Here is an 18577-nt window from a genome sequence, read left to right on the forward strand (position 1 = left end):
TTTGAAGAGTCAGAAGTGGGATTTATCTTCCTCGATCATCCGTCCACACCACGGCGGCTGCTTCGTGAGTGTGTGAGAGACACAGAGACAGAGAGGGAGAGAGAGAGAGAGACAGCTTGGGTGGTTCCCTGGTGTGACGGCACATCAGCTGCTTCTCAGGTTCATGGTTCCACCCCAACGTTCAGCACAAAGTTCCGCAGGCTCCTCCTGGTCCCACTCCGGCCTGAGGAGTGAGGTCCCAGACTCTGCAGGGGGCACGCTCACGTCCAAGACTGAGGTTCTCCTTGTATGACAGCTGGCTGTTCCCCACTGCCACATTGACATGTGACTCCAGTTGCCGACCCACAGAGCCACCCTGGGTCAGGGGCGGGGAGACAAAGCACAAGGTCAAATAATCAGGAGTCAGCAGAAAAGGGTTCGAGGTCGCCACTCTCGTGTTCTCTCTGGAAAGTTCTGTCGGATCCGTCTCCAGCATCCCAGCAGCAAGAGGACCGGTCCAGTGCTGGCACAGGCCAGCGCTCACAGGTCGTCCTCCACAAGCTGAGCCAGGTTGCTCGGTCGCCGTCCGGCAGATGGGCCCATTGGGAGAGCCTGGTTCCCCAAGTCAGCAGTCTGTCCCCGCCGGCAGCCCTCCCCTGCTCTCTGCAGGACGGAGAGAACCTGTCACGTCAGTTGACCAGAACGACGGCACCACGGCGCCTTGGTTGACAGCGCCACAGGAGCCTGGGCCAAAGCTCACTGGTGCTTCAAGTCCTGTAGAAACTCCCTGTTGACTGGTGAAACACTGCAGCTACTGACACTGGCTTGTTCTGTTGCCAGGCTGTTTGCACAAACACATGGCAGAAGATGTCTTTGTTTCCCATGTGTCCAGAAAGAGGCGGCAATATGGCTCAATAGATCATGCTTCATTGATGTGTTGACTGACTTGAAATCACTGTTTGGATGGGATCACTTCTCTTTTGCATGATGTGACTGTAGTTTCCAGACAAATCCTTGGCTTCTCTGCCTGAACTTGCTTCATAACAACAGTGATTCTTCCTCTCTTCACATGGAGAGAAAGAATCATCTCCTCAACACCTTCTCACTGTCATGACTTCATGGCGTCATATCGCCGCCTCTGTCTCCGGACACATGAGGTGACGCCCCACACCTGACTCTCTCTCACCAGTTGGAAAACACTGCTCTCGTCAGCATCCTGACAACTGATGGTGAAAACAGAGAACTGGAAGAGTCAGGAAGGTCACATGACCACATCTGGATGTGGTTCCAGGCAGCCGCGACAAGAGCCGCGACAAGAGCCCCAACATTAGCGCCACCTGCTGGCCCTCCAAACTAACTCCCAGTCCATGAAATAAATGGAGCACAACACGCTGGAGCCGAGCAGCGCAGGTCTGCACTCTCCGAGTGAGACACGGCACTCTTCAGCCAGCTGCTGTGAGAACCACCAGGCGTCGTCCGTCGCTGCTGCCTGTTTACAGCCCTGATCTCTATCTGACCCCTTTCCTGCTTCTGCCTCGCCTGCCTCCTGTTGACCGAGCTGCTCCAGTCTGAGTCAACAAGGAGGCGACGGTCAACATGAAGGTGACTGACTCCTCTGAGCGGAGCAAACAGGAAGCCCCCCCCCCAGGTGGAATTCCCCGTCTCAGTCGCAGCAGCTCGCTGGAGGAAGCAAACATCCCGCTCTTGCTCCCTTCCTCCAGCAGGTCGCGCACCTGCCTCACAAGTGGTCACATGACAGCAGGAGCTTGTTACCTGCGTGAGCGGCGCGGCGGGCGTGTGGACTCCATTGGACAGCGACTGACGGCCGGGGGGGTCAGCAAAAGTGGGGTGCACGTGTGAGAGAGAGGCATGGCGGGAGTCAGCAGGACACGACGGGACCAGCGTGCTCTGCAAGCACCACAGGAAGCGGGGACACACAAGAGACACATCAGCACCACAGAGGGGACCGGCCCAGCAGGAGGGGCAGACCTCAGAGGAGCCACGGCTCTGGACCTGGCTGGGCAGGTAGAGCGAGGGCAGCGAGGTGTTGTGGGAGTGCAGCGACGGCAGCCGCTGGCGGTCGATGGAAGCCGAGGAGTGAGGTCGGAGGGCAGCGGACAGCGCCGGCCTCACGCTGCGGCCCAGGCTGCTGGACTTGCTCTCCCGCCGCTGGTACTCGATGGGAGACTGCAGCGCTGCAAGAGAGGCGCCCTGGTCAGCCCGGTTCCAGCGAGGTGCAGCGCAGCATCAGTCGCCACACCGTTGAGAAAGTTGCGCTGAGACTCCAGGATTTGCACCACGTCACTGGTCCACGCCCGGCGGATCTCTGGAGACGAGGCCTGCAGCTGGTACCGGACCACGTTCCCGTCGGGGTTCCTGGACGTCAGCACGAAGCGAGACTCGTCACCCTCCACCGTCGGCTCCAACCCCAGGCAGCTCACCTGGAACACACTCCTTCAGTGCTGCTGGGCATCAGAACCTCTGGCGGGAGGACTCCAGCTCACCTTGATGCTGCTCTTGAAGATGTAGCCTGGAAGTGAGAAGCCCTTCTTCCGTTCGATGGGCTCGCTGAAAATGACCAGCTGCTCAAACAGGAAGATGCGGCGCTCCTTGGCCCGGGACAGGAAGCCGCGGTCCTGCTCGGTGACGGTGAAGGTGTCCTGCTGCAGCAGCTTGCCCTGAGCCGTGATCTTCCCCTGGAGAGGCAGCGGGAGCTCAGAGGACCGTCTCCATGTCTGCCTGATCTCCAAACCCACCTCGAAACCCTGCAGCCGACCCACGTTCATCATGTCGTCGCAGTGTTTCGGCACGAAGCACATCACCTCCGCCGCTCGCTGCACGCAAGCCATACATTTTTCAGGCGTCACCACACGGCAGAAAGGCGGCCGTACCTCCAGCTCGTCCGTGTCCATCCCAGCTTTAGTGTAGTACTTGAGGAAGTCCTGTCCAAAGAAAGACAGCGTGGTCACCACGGCACTCGCCAACACACGGAACTCCCACGGAGAAATGGAGCCGGTCTGACCTTCAGCAGCAGCTGGTACTTCATGATCCTCTGCACCGGCTTGATGAGCAGGTCGCTGAGCTGCAGCCGGTGGCCAAGCAGCTGCCTCAGCTCCTGCCTCACAAACACAGCACGCGGTCAGGACAGCCGCGGGCGGCCAGGCAGCGAGAGCAACAACCACACGTGACATGCCTGGAGGGAAACCCACCTCGAAGTAGCTTTCTATGTATTCTGAGACGACGTGTTCGGACTTGGGCTTGTTCTGACAGTAGACCACGTACATGTGCAGACGGCGCTCCTGAGGGCCCAAGCACACACAGGCCAGTCGGTGACAGTGCCCTACCTAGCAACGTGCCGGCGGCGCTGCAGGGCCACTGAGCCGCTGCACGCTGGGCTGGAAGACCCATGAGTGCCGGGGCTGCGCAACAGAAACATGCCTCTGTCGGGACTGAGGGACAGGCACAGACTCAGGTCTGTCCACCAACAAGGGGTTCAAGAAGACGCGCATGGCAAGGCACGTTGGAGAGATCACGCGCGCGTCTCTTTCTTCCACCACACGCGTTTGAACCCTTCCAGAAAGAAGGTCCACAGAGCCGGACGGGCGAGCCGCTCCGCGGGTTATTTAGCCTCAGTCCAAACGGACTGGCTGAGGCTGAGCCAGACCCACTGACTGGAGAGAGAGAGAGAGAGTGTGTTTGTGTGTGTGCCTCATCCTCACGTGTTTAATGAAGAGTTGAGCCAGTCGCTCCGGCTCAGCCAAACTCTTCTCCAGCTCAGCCAGGAAGTATCTGCAGAGGAAACAGGAAGTGATCGCCGACATGGCCACGTCAGTGGAGGCCGGGACTCACTCTTTGTGCCAGTCATATATCTGGTGAATATTCCCAAAAACAATTTTGTCTTTTCCCTTCATGTCCTCCGGGATTCCTCTGGAGCTCATGGTGCCCATGTATCCCTGGAGAGAGAAAGAGCACGAAGGCCAGCTCAGGTCTGAGTGAGCCGAAACCCACCGGCCTACCTCCACGATGAGTCCCAGGTCATCCACGTACAGCTTCTCGGTCTCGATGAGCTCCTTCAGCACGTACCTGAGGAGACCAACACGTGAGCGCACCCAAGCAGCTGCGTTGGAACATGCTGGCGACAGTGCAGTGGCACCAGTCAGGCCAAATAAAAGTCCTCCAGACACTGAGCTGAGCCAGCGCCAGCAGTGTGTCAGCAGTTGCTGCTCATAACAACCAAACGAAGACGGCGTGAGGACGCTTTATTACCCTGCTGTGTGAGCGAGAGCAGCGTGTGTGTGTGGCAGAGCAGAGGCTGGAACACAGGAGGCTGCAGAGCGAAGGGACCTACATGCTTTTCTCCAAGGCGCTCCTCCTCTCCTCCTCTGTGTCGGCGGCGGCGGCGGCCGACCACTGGCTGGACGTGTCATCCGTCTGCACAGAACCGCTGTCCTCCTGCAGAAAGCCCTGCTCGCCCTGAGGACAGAAGAGAGACCGCTCAGCTGCGCATCATCTGCCTGACCGGGGAGAAAGAGCTGGAGCCAGGTGATGCACGTTGCCACGGTGACCAGGGTCGGCAGGAAGACATGAGGGGGTGCAGAGGGAGTGATGGGATCAGATCACAACCGCGATGTGAGCTGTCCATCCTGCCTCACTCGGGGGCTGGAGTCAGCTCAGACTGGGTTGTTCTCTCATGCCTGGGGCCCACAGATGGACGTGCAAGATGGCCAACCATCATGTGGATTCCCAGCTGATTGTGTTTGAAGAATAGCTCGGCATCTTCACCACGTCCACGGGCCTCAACACATCGAGCACCTTTGACCCCTTTAATCCCTGCATCTGAGCAGCAGGACATGGAGGAAGACACGGACGGACGGACGGACGGACGGACGGACGGACGGACGGAGCGGGCCAGCACTGGCCAGCCTGATCACATCCAGATGTCCCGTGACAAACAGGAGAGTCTTCGTAGTGGTCCCCCTCTGAGGGGAGAATGAGGTCATGTGTTTTGCTCGAGGCGAGTGGAGTCATGGTGAGCGAGTCGGTCAGGCTGCTGGTGTCAGGTAGAGCAACGTTCAGGCGCTTCGACCGCGTCTCACGTTTCCTGCTGACCAAACGTCACCTGTTCTGATCACATGTGAACCAGCATGGCGCGTTTGGGACCAGCTCTTCACCGACCCCCTCCCTCAGGTCACGGCACTCTGACCTCACCGCGAAGCGAAAAAGCTTCACAGCAGCGAGTCACCATCCATCTCAGGGGCCACAGACATGAGGGCGGTGGGACAGATTCTGTGTGGCATGTGTTCCAGAGCAGAGGGAGTCCAGCTCGTCGGGCCTGACCTGGTAGCCGATCACAGAGTCAGTGATGAAGCTGGGCGAGTGCAGCGTGGCTGGGGAAAGGTCCTCTGGGCTGGCCAGTCCGTCCTTCCACTCCTGAAGCACAGACAGACAGACAGACAGACAGACGCAGGGACACTGTTATTCATGGCGGTCACGCGTTACTCTTATGTCACAACCTTTTTCAATGAGGAGTCCACTAACGCGTGACTATTTCAAACAAAGTTATCGACGTCAAGTCGCTGATCTAAGTCACCGTATTGTCACCACTGTCGGGAAGCCAAATACTGCCATTGGCTTTCTACAAGGGGCATGACGTCATGAGCGGGACACGGCAGTCACAGCGGTGGTGAAGAAGGCTCAGCAACGTCTCCACTTCCTGAGGGTGCTCAGGAGAAACGAGCTGGAGGAGAGGCTGCTCTCCCCTTCCACAGAGAGCATAGAGTCATCAACACAGCCCAGCAGATCACTGGCTGCTCTCTGCTCAGCCTGCAGGACATGGCCATCTCCCGCCACCCTCAGCAAGGACTCGTCCCACCCCAGTAACTCTCTGTTCCACCTGCTACCGTCAGGCAGACGTCACACAAAACCAGGACAAACAGACTGAGAGACGGCTGCCTCCCGAGAGTCGTCTCAGTCGTGAACAACAACACCAGACAAAACAGTCCACAAAATTCATTATTACTGACCACACTGATCACGGTGCAATAAAGAAAGGACTATGTGCAATAACAAAGTTTACATCCGGATCAGTTACGCTCTTTTGCTGCCGCTGCTTGTGTGTATCAGTTCCTACTTGATGTTTTCTCATGTTTTTCACATATTCTTTTGACATGCTTGCGCCCAGGCAGTCGCGCTCACGTCTGGTATGCTGTACAGGGACAATAAAGGCCATTCTGTTCTCTTCCATCAGCTCACGAGTCGCGTGTTGACATCACACAGGTGTGAAGAGAGCGACGCGCCTTTCTCCACTCTGAGTGAGTGTCTGCGACAGATGACGGTATCAAGCCCACAGGCGCCACCAACGCTCAGAAGCACCGCTTAAAGAGAGCAAAATAAATGCGTCAAAAGTGCGGAATCAAAAAACCATGTACCCATTTTTTTCTGTTTCAATCCTCTTGATAGGTCCAGTTAAACGACACATAGACTTTTATAGATGACTTTTTCTTTGGTGCAGGAAGAAACGGTGCTGATGTGACGTATGGACGCTGCATTTTCTCTCGAAAGTCAGAAGTGAAGTGATGCTCCGGCGCGACGGAGCACAGAGGCGAGCAACAGCAGCCACTTCGGTGCGACTGCAGCCTCAACAGGACGTGTGCCACACTGAGACGAAACCTTCCCATTGCAGTTGTAGTCAGAAAAAGCAAAACCAGTGAAATAATAATCAAAATAATGGGGCATTGCCTCCATTGTATTATATAAATGGCTATATAAGACTTTCTTTGACTTTTGTGCGTGTGGTTGTCGCTCCAATGGGTTCGAGTGTGTCAAGGTAAAACACTGACTCTGCATTCATAAAAGTCAGGTTGTGCTCCAAAAGCGCCGGAAGAAGTGCAACCTCAAAACTGACATCAAAGATCTTGTTTAGGCAGTGAGAGCCGTCGTGCACCGCCAAATGTAACTTGGCGGTCACCTTGAAATTCAAGTCACTCAGTGAGCGTTTGAGGGAGGCGTCAGTCACAAACATAAAGGCAGCAGGCCCCAGAGTCTCACCAGCTGCCGGTGAGTCACAGGCCGGACAGTGAGGGGCTCCTCGCTGTGGACGTGGGACTGGAGGGGGAGAGCTCTTCCCTCAAGCTTGCGGATCTGGCGTTCCCCTTTGGCGGCGGAGGAGCCGGCGCTCAGCTTGCGCACGGGGTTGGTCAGCCACTTCTTCAGGGTGCTCACGGAGCGTTTGGAGCCCGGCGAGCTCGGGGCGGAGCTGCTGGACGCCAGCGGAGGCAGGGAGACCACTGAGGTGGAGATGCTGCCCTCGCTGCCTGCGGCGGAGTACGAGTCTGGAAGAGACGGACAGAAGGTGAAGAGAGGTGACCGTGTTGGCCGCTCTCAGTCAACTCTATTTGAGACACGAGACGAGGAGCCGTCAACACTCAAGCACATGCTGAGGTGAAGAAGCTGAAGGGAAAGGAACCCTGAGGAAGACTGGTTCCTGCACAGACACAGCATGACAGGATGACCTTGGTTTCATCACAGTGCCGTCGATGCTCAGCTCTTCTGGAGGTTCATCGCGCAGACACTCCCTCGCGTTTATCTCGCTTGCCCTGCTCTCACCTTTGACCGCCACACAGATGGAGGTGGGAGACTCAGGAGCCATCAGGGCGGGGCCGACCACGGTCACTTCCCGTGCCACAGGGCAGGAATCTGAGGATCATCTGAATGAAGACGCATGATGCTGTCATAAACACTGCAGGAACAACAGGAGAACGAGAGCGAGCAGCAAGCCGCTGGACGCTCTCATGTCATCCTGCTGAGATGAAGCGGTGTCTGCGAGGCTTGCCCAGAGTCACTGAAGTCCAAAACAGCGTGGTCAGAAAGCCTGTGGAGGTGGCAAGAGGCCGGGGGGTGATGACGCTCAGCTGATGCGATGCAGGCGCCGGCCCACTTCTAACCAGAGGTCACGGAGCAGAGACAGCGGCGCTCACAAATCCAGACACTCTCTTTGTCTGCTCTGTGAGTTCAACCACAGATTCAGAAAGCCCCGGTCCAGTCCTGTGAACGGGACCGAACCGGACCCCGACTGTGTTCCCAGATGCAAGTGGAGCGCCAGTCCTCCATCACTATGGCAACCTTCCCGCTGATCTATATGGGTCACAGCTTCATCATGGAAGCAGAAAGTGACAGAGGAGCGTGCTGATTTTCCCCTCCACGCGCTGCAGGATGAACCTCTACACTGTCAGCATGACAGATCTCATCCCTCCCACTCCATCCTGACGACAGAGGGTTCCAGCCACATGACTGGAACACCTCTGCTGTTGGTCGACACTGGCCACCTGGCTCCTCATCACCTTGGACCTGAGACGCCTGCTCCCCAGTCTGGCTGAGCAGCTTCCTCGCTCCACTCAGGAGCGGTCAGAAGACAACATCCCTCTCAATCTTCTGGACCCTTAGTGAGGAGGAGCGGCAGGCAGCGGATCAGTGACAAGAGAGCTGAGCTGCACGGCTTCATCTGAGCTCTAGACCATGCTGAAGCACAGAACCAGAGCGACTGCTGCTCGGATCCACGGCGGGATGTTTATTTAAAGGGTTGTGTCAGGCGCACACCCTCACCACTGGTTCAACACTCAGGTAACTGGTTTCCTTGGCGCACTGCACACATGACAAGGCCCTCCTCCTTATGAGTCCAGGATCAAAGACAGCCAGTCTCTGATCAGAAGTCAGTCGCTTCAGCCCTGCTGAGTCCAGTTCAGAGGGCAGGGACAGGCTCCAGCTGGATCCCTGTTTCTTTGATGAGATGGAGTGGTCCTCACAGGTTCTCTGAGGTGCTCCTCTGCCTTGGTTCACATCAACACATGCAGCTCTCCCGCTGCCAAGGTGACAACACGGTGGCGTCCTCTTCCGCGTCCCCATGAGGCTTCACTGATGGAGGACACACTCTCACAGGCAGCGCTAATGCTAGCAGCCGCCATCAGTTAGGGACCATCAACAAGTTCTAAAGCCTCAAAGTCTGAGTGACATCTTCAATAAGGCCATGGAGAACAAGCATTTTAGGAGAGAGAGAACTGTGAGAAGGTTTTTCACCACACAAGACAAAGGACTGACAGTTTGGATCATGATCTGGAGAATAGACTCTGACTCCATGATCATTTCTTCACCTGATGGTTTCAGCATCTAGGAACTGTGTCCAGACTGCTCCATAGTTCAAGTGTTCAGAGACATGAGACACAGCAGACAGACAGACAGACGGCTCCATTGAAGCCCTCAATAAAGCTGTCAGAGCAGCCTGTCAGACACCAGCGGCTTCTACCAGAGACCTGAAACATTGAGTTGCTCATCTCTGCACTGCAGAGTTCACTCTTCTATTGAGACGTCAACAAACCGTGGTGTTGGAGACAAACTCCACTCCTGAGTTCCACCATCAAACAGTCAGACTGTAGTGTCCAACACATGGAGGAGAAGGAACATGGATAACTATCGTCATTGGTGAAATGACAACATTTATCCCGATAACTTTTTTTGTTCGCCCATCCCGAATTCGGTCCCAGGAATGTAACCCACAACCTTCTTGCCACAAGGCGAGACCCCTCTTCAGCACTCCGTCCTTCAATGGAACCTAAAAGAGCATGAGTCAGGGCCACATCTTACCCCTGAGTCTCAGCTGCGCTGTGACTTCCACATCCAGGTCACAAGTCCAGACCCCTGTCCCGGCAGCAAGCGTCCTCCATCGCAGTGACTTCACTCCGCACCTGAGCCAGTCTATGGAGAAGCCTCTCACCTGGAGGACATCTCAACAGGTGTTTCTTGTTCAGTCAGTGCACGAGTCAGAGCTCACCCTTTCATCTCAACACCACCCGCCGTTCATGCTATTGATGCCAGTGAGCGTCACACACCCTGATGCGTGGGCTGCTTCACCAACACAACGCTTCTGCTCGCCTCCCGTGTGTGACAGCCAGAAGTCAGAGTGGAAAGACTCTTCCAGAAGGACCTTCCTCTCGTACTGATTTCTTCTCCAGCTCATCACCATGGCAACTGAACACCGGAAGAGCGAGTGAGGGACGCCTGTACTTAACAGTCGCCTTTGGCTAAAGGAGCACAGATGTGGGCACGTACGCTAACTCGACACACACACACAAACACACACACACGCTGGCTAGCATTGAGAGGCCTCATTATTCCTGCAGTGGGACTGTTTGTGAAGAAGCATGGTGCTCTCAAACACCAAAGAAAACGCACCTGTTGCGTGCGTGCGTGCGTGTGTGCGGGCACGCGTCTGCGCGTGCGAAGGACGTCACACGCTGCAGCGCACACCAACCTCGCGTGCTCTTCTGTGCCCTCCACATTGGTATCCTGATGCAACCGTGTTTCTCTGACCGGTCAGCTGAACACAAGGCATCACCTGGACGGCTCCCCTGCCTCTGCAGCGCAACACCCAAACACTCCCCGCAGGGTCACGGCTCTCAGCAGTGCCAACACGTGTCGACATGGAAAGGTCCCCCACCGAGTCCTCAGGTGAGTCTCTGCTGGCTGTGGCCCACAGGTGACAGAGCCTTCGGAGTCACAGGCTGGTTCTCACAGAACTCTTTCATGGTTCTGCTTCTCAAAGACAGTCCAAAGACTGCATTTCTGTCTCAGAGGAGGCGAGAGGACCCCCCCACACACACACACACACACAGTGGGATGTAAGGACTGAGGTAACTGGGGGAGAAAGCTCAGGTTGAAGCTCCGCTGCATTTGTGTAAATCACCTGGCATGGAGCTGGTCACTCCAGAAGTCAGGACAGAAGAAGGAGGCCTGCACAAAGGCAAGGTGTTTGCACGGCCGCAGCCATTCTTCAGGACTGCGCAGATCCTCCTTCAGCCTGGGAGCCTAAAAAGAGCCATATGGTCTCAAAGAGGGGGGTTGAACTTCAGCACCCCCAGCCCCCACTGGAGCATGATTCCTAAACAAGGTATGGAATGCACTCCTGCGTCTCAAACTTTGCTCCCGTGTTCCCCGGATTCTGACCAAAACAGAGGCACAGTCCTGGGAGCCGGGCAGCAGAGGGTCTCGGCAGGAATAACCAGCTGACTGGTGGTGTGAGTCCGAGAAGGAGTGAAGGGAAGCGAGTGTGGAAAGAGAACAGGAGAATGGTCAGGGGAAGAGCCTGCGCCCCATTGGTCTTCCCACTGCAGGCTGACCAATCAGGCAACATTTCTCCAGCGGAGCGCTGGGAAATGTTGCCTGCATGTCCAGGAGAGGAACAATATGGAGCTGAAAGGTCATGGGGGGTTGAGTGGGAGGGTAAGAGGAGATGAGGAGGCGGAGGGTGGGCTCGCGTGCAAAGATTAAAAATATCTGTGGCTGCTGAAAACAAGGCCGGCCCTCGCAGCATACCTTCAAATCAGCTATTTCTCTTGCTTTTTCCACCACGTCTCCGTCTGCTTCAAAGCCTTGGACATCCAGCGTCCTCACAAAGAACACTTTCCACAACGTTTCCCCTGCATCTGCCAAAGGAACACTTAGAAGCCCACATGAGCGGGAGGAGAGGACATGCTGAAGTGAAGCGTCGCGGAGCAGACCCGAGATGGCTGCAGCCGTCAGCAGCCACACACATCAGAGAGGAGGAGAGAAGCACCTCGGCATGACTTTTGAAGACTGAGGCGCTCAGTGGGAGGTGGTGAGGCGCAGCGACGGTGGCCAGTTGGACTCGGACCTCGGTCAGGAACCAAGGAAAGGAGCAGAAATTCGGACACGGAGGCGTGTCTCAGCAGTGGTCCAGATTTCCTCTGAACAAGTGACTGTGACAGCAGCAGAGCTCATGAGCGAGACGGAGGCCGACAGGTGTTCACCAGCGATCCCTCAGTTCCTCACAAGCAGTCCTCACCTGACCTGACCGTCTCTTTTGACGCGGGTGCCACCCCTCTCTCTCTCTTCTGGGAAGCATCAGCCTCACTAATGGCCTGCTAATGTGCAGAGCAGCCGGCTCCTCCAGCCTGAGAGGCAGCTTTCCTCCGTCTCCCACCTCTCCGTCAGGTCTGCTGCGATCAATCACCTTCTTCCTCGGCAGTGACTGAGAGCTCACGTGGATAGGTCTCACTCAGTCCCTCCAACGCGCTGCCCTCCGTGTGACAGATCCACAAGCCTGACTCGTGGCAATCCGAGCCCACGTTCCCCGGTCCTCAGAGGGAGAACGTGGCCGCACACGGCTTGTTCTTTTGATGCACCTCGGATCATAGCAGGAGCTCCACCGGCATCAGATCCTCCCTTCATCCGCACTACGTGCCCAGGGTCAATAAAGAAAACCACAAAATGGCATCCGGGAGTGTGTCTCCGTGTGTGTAGCTCATAGACAACAGCCAGTCCAGAAACACTCGCGGTTTCAAGCAGACACAAAACAATGGCCACCCCAGTGGAGAAGCAAGCGACAAGGGGACGGTAGCCAGCGTCCACAACAGGGTCGTGACGTGACTCGTGTGGACGTCTGGACTGACCACACCGCGACCCTTTCCCACGGACGATCATTTTAGCTCTGCATTCCGACAAGGATCTGACAGGCGCTGGAGCGACACAGAAGAACCCGTGCTAGCATCTCCTGCACTGGCCCAACGTTCACTTCCTGCCACCAAAGAAAGAGAACCATCCCGCATGCTCATGAAGACCTGCTTTAATAGTCTGTTGCTGTGATAACAGGGTGAGTCGAGGTGCAGTCAGGAGCTGCACAGGAGAATCTCCATTACATAAGAGATTAAACTGAAGGAATCCCAGCTATGTATCCAGGAAGGCCAGTAACAGCAGCGCGGTTGACTGCTTCAGCGACACAGAAGACCCTGGAGAAGGGTCGGACTGAGCTTCACCTCCACGCACCAAAGAGTCGACCGACCACTTCAACTGAGACTGGGATTTGACTCGAGTCATGCCAGGTGTCTCGCAGGACTAACTCTTGTTCGTACGTACGGCTCACGGTCTGGTCACCTGATCCCAGTCTTCTCCGAGCAATACCAGGTCTGTCTATAGATCCGCCGTCCGGCTCAGACAAAGATAAGAGCATCGGACTCGCGGGTTTCTGCGAGTCATGCTGACATTCAGGTCTCCTCGGATTCACCTGGGGACCATAGCGGAAGGAGAAAGGCACTCAGAGAGTGCAGACATGCAGCAGGCTGCACACTCACGACGAGTGACCCAGGGGTATATCACTCCGGTGGCCAAGAGAGCAGCCACGTTTCAAGGCTGTTTCTGGAAGCCTTTTTCTTCGACACGCTGAGGGGCAGAAGACTGTCAGGACTCGCTGCCGCTGGGCCTCACAACAGTACAGGTCACGTGACATGAGCGGTGTGAAGCAGGTTGTGTGGACTGTACACAGCAGCCTCTGAACGGTGGATGGATGTGGTGTTGTTGTTCGACACGGTGCCGCCTGCAGACGGACGCCGCTATCCACACAGCGACTGCTGTGACCCGGGCCAGTGTGTCAGATCCATCCACGTGCTGCACATACCCGACTGACACACCGGTCTTCTCGCCAGATCTTTCAAAACGCATTGCTCTAATGCTCCTCGCCGCCATAGACCCGTTTATGTGACACACATCTGTGGATGGGGCTGGAGGTGTTAGACGCAGAGAGGAAAACAATCGGGGGGTGGGGAGGGGGGGAGCACAGTCAGTCGCCTCGACCACACAGGACTCTGGAGCTTTTCAACCGAAGACCTGGGGCTCTTCACAGCCGACGGTGAGTGTTTCAGTTTCGGCCCGTCAGCAACTCTGACCGGGTGGAGTCTTGCTCAAGGGCCCCAGGACTAGCTCTGAACTGAGCTCAAAGCCGGTGAGTCACCAGCTCCCCGTCAGGCTTTGGAGCTGCCCACATCTGGCTGACGCGGGGGGATCAGGACCGTCTGACACCAGAAGCCCCAACACCCACCCACCAGGACTGCAGCCCAACTTTGGCAGAACAGATCAAAGAAGAGAGAGTGGCCAGCTCTATTGCTGAGGCTCCGCACTGACCTCTGACCCGGGCATAGCAGCAGCTGCACTTCACCAGGACTTTCCGGAAGAAGTGCCGGCAGCCGCAGCTCCGCTGATGGCGATGATGGTAGTGCCCCCCTTTCATGCTGCTGGACCATGAGCAGAGGTGAGCATGGCCCGTCGCTCTCGCCCTCTCTCTGCTCTCCTCTGTCACTTCCTGCCTCCCTCAGCCAGCAAAGTTTGAATCCGTCAAAGAGAAAGGTGGCGCTTCACAGTCCACATCCGAGTCCAGCGGCGAAAGGAGAAAGGACTTCCTGTAGCGTGATGTGACTCTCGCCCTCCTCAGAGCCGAGCTCTCACCTCCGAGAGCTGCCTGGTCAAATAACAGCGCGAGAGAGGGAGCGGGTGAGAGGGAGCGGGTGGAGTCAGCTCGAGTTGCTGCTGACTGATTCCGGATCAGGTTCCCACTCCCCCTCTTCTCTTTTCTTCCTGTGCTCTCCCTCTCCCCACTCGCTGCTGCTGTTCCTCTGCTGGCTCCACCACTTTCTGCCTCGCGCGCCTCGTCTCCGTCATGGCCGCCGCCGGGACTGGATCGGACCTGGCCGGGGAGTAATGCTGCGTGAGGAGGAGCACCGCCACGTCTCGGCAAAGCTGCAGCATCTGTCCATCATCAGCCCTCACACTCGTCCTCGGTGAGGCACGGTGAGGGCCATGACTCAACACACCTTCAGACTTTGAATGTTCTGCACCAAGTCGAACTTCAAGTGGGGAACCATGAGAGCCAGGAACACAGCAGCTGCATGGACAAGACCGGGCTGACACAGTGCATGTTTAACTCTGATTCAATATCAAATCCCTGAGACTACGGCCTGAAAAGCGCCACCTACTGGCATGTCTCTGCACACAACAACTGCCTGCAGCGGAGACGAGAGGGGGCCACGGCATCCTTCTCAGGTACGTCCTCCAGAGCAGAACCTCAGGAGCTCACTGGGGGACGTCCTTTCGCCCGGCCGTGTGGAGCAGAAGGACATGGAATGCTCCTGAGTGGTGTGTGCTCAGCTTAGTCAATAAGTGATGCAGCCAGGGCTCTCTGTTGATCCGTCTCCTGAAGATGATGAGAACATGCTGACACCACTGTCAGCACCTGGCACCTTCAACAAAGGAAATGCTTGAGCCTTGAACCACACCCGGCGGCAGGTCTCCAGGTGCCTCTGATGGCCTGAGGGGGGCGGCAGAGAGAGGAGCGCAGCCCATCACTCCTCCTCTCTGCCGCTGCGCTCCAGACAACACGCCACTCCTATGAAAACTAGCATCTGTGAGTCAGTCGTCTTGTCTTGTCTGCTCACGGCTGAGACAACACCACCCACCACGCCACTCTCTGTGTGTAACCCCAGCAATGTCATGGACCGGCCCGGCGCAGAGAAACACGAAGACAAGGAGGTCCAGACAAAGATTTCATTTTCCTCCCGGCTCTCTCTCGCTCTCTCTCTGTCTTCCTTCCTCCGGTGTAAAGCCAGCTCCAATTAAGGAGGGCTGACATTCCGCAGGTCAGAGAGCGTTTTTGGGCCGCCGTTCCACCAGAACCACAGTTGTGCTCGTGATGATGGTCCGCCACAAGACGGGCAGTCATGAAATGAGTTGTCTTGAAATGAGCTGCATCACTTTCTTTGTTGTCATTTCAAATCAAAGTTGGGAGGATGTGATCCACCCATGGAACGAGCGGCGGTGGCCTCGTGTACGAGCCTGTAAAGACTGGACGGCGAGTCGGCTCTGTGTGATGAAGGCTTTTCACATGAGTCACTTCCCTGCGCCAGAAAGAAGAGCGGGAGAAACCTTCTGTCGAGGGGGTGAAGGTGGAGCCCTGCCCAGGTGGAAGGTGTTGTGAAATGACATGAAGGATGAAGACGAGAGAAGCGTCTGGGACAGGAGGTGAGCGTCATGAGGATGAACGCTGCCGGGTGAGTGAGCCTGAGCGTTTGGAGTGTGGATGTGGGTGTCTTTCAGGTCTGACCTGTTCTCTCCCCCTGCTCCGGACTCTCCGTGTCGGGCCCCTCCAGGTCCAGCCGGCCCGCTGCAGGCCCCTCCTCCTCTTCTCTGCTTGGGTGGAGCTCAGCTTCACAGTGTGACACCTAGAGCAAAGACGTGTGTGAGTGAGCGAGCGCTGGCCCTGACCAGGAAGCCAAGCCATTGTTTACCCTCAAATACAACACACAACAAAAGCAGCACCCGGGTTTTCCATGAGCTGCAAACACACACTGCCCTCAAGCGTCTCCGTTGAGCCTGTCCTTCGAAACAGCCGGGCGAGTGAGACCGACCGCGATCGACCATGAAGTCAACTTGTTGGGAAACGGTGAGCGGACACAGCCAGCAGCTGTCAGCAACTCATTCATGCCATTCACAAGTCAAACTTCAGCCTCTTCTGAATCGGCTGAAAACACGGGCAGACAGACAGGCGAGGGAGCGACGGAGCTTCCTTTTCTTCATCATCATCATCATCATCATCATCCATCCAACAGCACTCTCACCAGCTCTGTTCAGCACAGCCAAGGCCGGCGGACAGTGACCTGCAGTCCCGCTGTGCTCCGCTCAGCATGGACAGTCCACTCACCCAGGGTGTGCCGGGGAAGGCCACAGAGGTCAGGACGTCGGCCATGGCCCCCAGCATCTGGTCCGTGCGCCCCGGGTTCTTCTGCAGAGCCTTCATCCCTCCGCTCTCCGACGCTCACCACAGCTGAACCTGAAGTGCCTGCTGACTCACACTCATCTGGAGTGGGTTGGTACCTGCGAGTGCGTGTTGAGGCACAAGCTGTCCGACTGGTCTTTCACCTCAGGAGTGTGAAGCTGATCCTGCTCTCTGTTCACGTCCGACCCTCCTGGATTCCGCGCCTCTCCTCCCTCATTGGCCAGACCTCTCCGCGTCTCATCAATCTTTCTTCACTTTCACATCCTCCTTTCTCCTGCGCCACCCGAAACTCTTCACCGACTCTTCCAGCGTGTCTCTGATCCGGAGTGAGTCTCCGCTCCAGCCGGAGTCACGGCCACTCATGCGTGGAGGTCTCCGGCTCCGGAGCAGAACTGAAGCCCCAAATAAGGACTGAACTCACAAAGTGTTCCAGAGTCTGCCATCGATTACACAGCACACTCTTTCCAGCTGCCGCAGTGCTGATGAGCAGGACTTGTCCGAGTGTGTGAGTGAGAGAGGGCGTCAGTGCTGGAGCGCACAGGCGGTGCTCTTTCTCCGTTTGTGAGCGCACGCGTGGCCGGGGTGCACGTGCTTGTATTTCCTCACAACGTCGGACAACAAGCGTGCGTGTGTGCGTGTGTGTGTGTGTGGACGACGTGGAGTGCTTTGGAAGGTCTCAGAGCGCGTCTGAAACCCTCAGTCTTCCTGTGATTTCATTGGTGGAACAGGGCTTCCCATCTGCATCTGCTCCCTCCAGCCGGACCTCCTCTCCAGCTTCTCCTCTTATGGTCCTCACCATCACTCTCTGACTAATGCCGTGCTCATCTGACCTTCAGGCAGGGCACAAACACACACACCCACACTCGAATCAGCCAAACCCGTGTGTGTGTGTGTGTGTCCCGCCGCAGCAAGTGGAGCTGGGTTTCCTCTCCGCTTCCTTGCATTCATCAGCAGAGAGGGGGCCACAGTTGCTTGGTGCTCCGCCTGTTCTCTGGGAGACCTCCAGGATAGTTCTCCTCAACAAAGGCAGAAGAATCCCACCGGAGCGCAGGATAAACTCCCCCCAGCCTTAGGCACAGAAAGACTCTTGAATGAAACAGAAGTGTTTCCTTCTCACAACCTGCCAGTTGAAATCAGTTCTGACACGTCCGGTTCCACCAGTCGTTCATCGATCACATCCGGCGGACGCTCGTGTTTCTGTCAGCGACAGCAACCCTGATCGCACCTCTGCCGTCCTCTGGTGGCCCAGCATCTCAACTACACAAAACACCGCCAGGCGGCTTCCGTTTCCGTCTCTCCGCTTTCCTCCCAAGTCCACCCGCTTGACCCTCCAGACACAAATCTTCAGCGCCCCCTCCCCGCCGCTGCTCGGTCTCCTCCACGGTGATCCGACTGGTCTCCAGGGGGCGTGCTTTGGTCGCGCCTGCCAACAGGGTTGCGTCACAAGCGGAGCGGCTGGGCTTCCTCCAGCTTCCTGTCAGGCCTAATCTGTTTACCTGCAGCTTTGCAGTCACGTGACTGGCCGGCCACTGTTTGGAATCAGCAGGTCTCCCGATATGATCGACCGCTCCGGGCCGCGGCAGCAGTGCCAACAGCAGTGCAGTGATGAATTCAGCGTTGTTCTTGTTGTTGTTTCGGTTCAAGCTTTTCAACTGGGAGCCTCAGTCTCCGCTCCTTCCGTTCGGTCAATGAGACCCGAGCTTGGAAACAACAACCCCATGGAAGTCTATGGGGAGAGCTCAGTTCTTTTCTGGTCCACTTTGCCTCCCGGCCCGGGTCACACACCGGCCGTCCCTCAGTCGTGGGTCTCCACTCCGCTTGTCGTGTGACTGCGCCGGTGCACGCCAGCTGTTAGAACGTACACCTCAACATGTCTAGTGGGGCGCCGAACGGAGAAATGAAGAGCAGAAAGCTTTGGCCATGTTTTCACAGATTTAGCAAATATGTGAGACGCTACGCTTTCATGATACGTTCATCTTTGTAAGTGTT

At 56.6% G+C, this 18577-nt stretch overlaps 1 protein-coding gene across 6 annotated transcripts; it reads right to left on the reverse strand.

Moving 5' to 3' along the window:
* arhgef25a (Rho guanine nucleotide exchange factor (GEF) 25a) lies at positions 1–18141 on the reverse strand. 6 transcript variants are annotated; one of them, XM_053850551.1, is made up of 17 exons: positions 16514–18141; positions 15917–16034; positions 7027–7310; positions 5317–5409; positions 4328–4452; positions 3996–4062; positions 3829–3932; positions 3699–3768; positions 3189–3278; positions 3002–3094; positions 2871–2921; positions 2736–2813; positions 2484–2675; positions 2240–2420; positions 1969–2174; positions 1753–1887; positions 1–642 (listed from the first exon to the last, which is right to left on the reverse strand). In XM_053850551.1, exons 1-17 carry the CDS (start codon positions 16607–16609, stop codon positions 520–522), a joined length of 2106 nt encoding a protein of 701 aa, XP_053706526.1. In that variant the 5' UTR covers positions 16610–18141; the 3' UTR covers positions 1–519. The 6 variants fall into 6 exon arrangements, with proteins under 6 accessions (XP_053706526.1, XP_053706525.1, XP_053706524.1 ...); XM_053850550.1 differs by having other exon boundaries at positions 1993–2174; positions 3829–4062; XM_053850549.1 differs by having other exon boundaries at positions 3829–4062.
* Between the last annotated feature and the right edge of the window lie 436 nt (positions 18142–18577).

Source organism: Synchiropus splendidus, chromosome 18 (genome assembly GCF_027744825.2).
Source record: "Synchiropus splendidus isolate RoL2022-P1 chromosome 18, RoL_Sspl_1.0, whole genome shotgun sequence".
In the NCBI taxonomy this organism is placed as follows: domain Eukaryota; kingdom Metazoa; phylum Chordata; class Actinopteri; order Syngnathiformes; family Callionymidae; genus Synchiropus; species Synchiropus splendidus.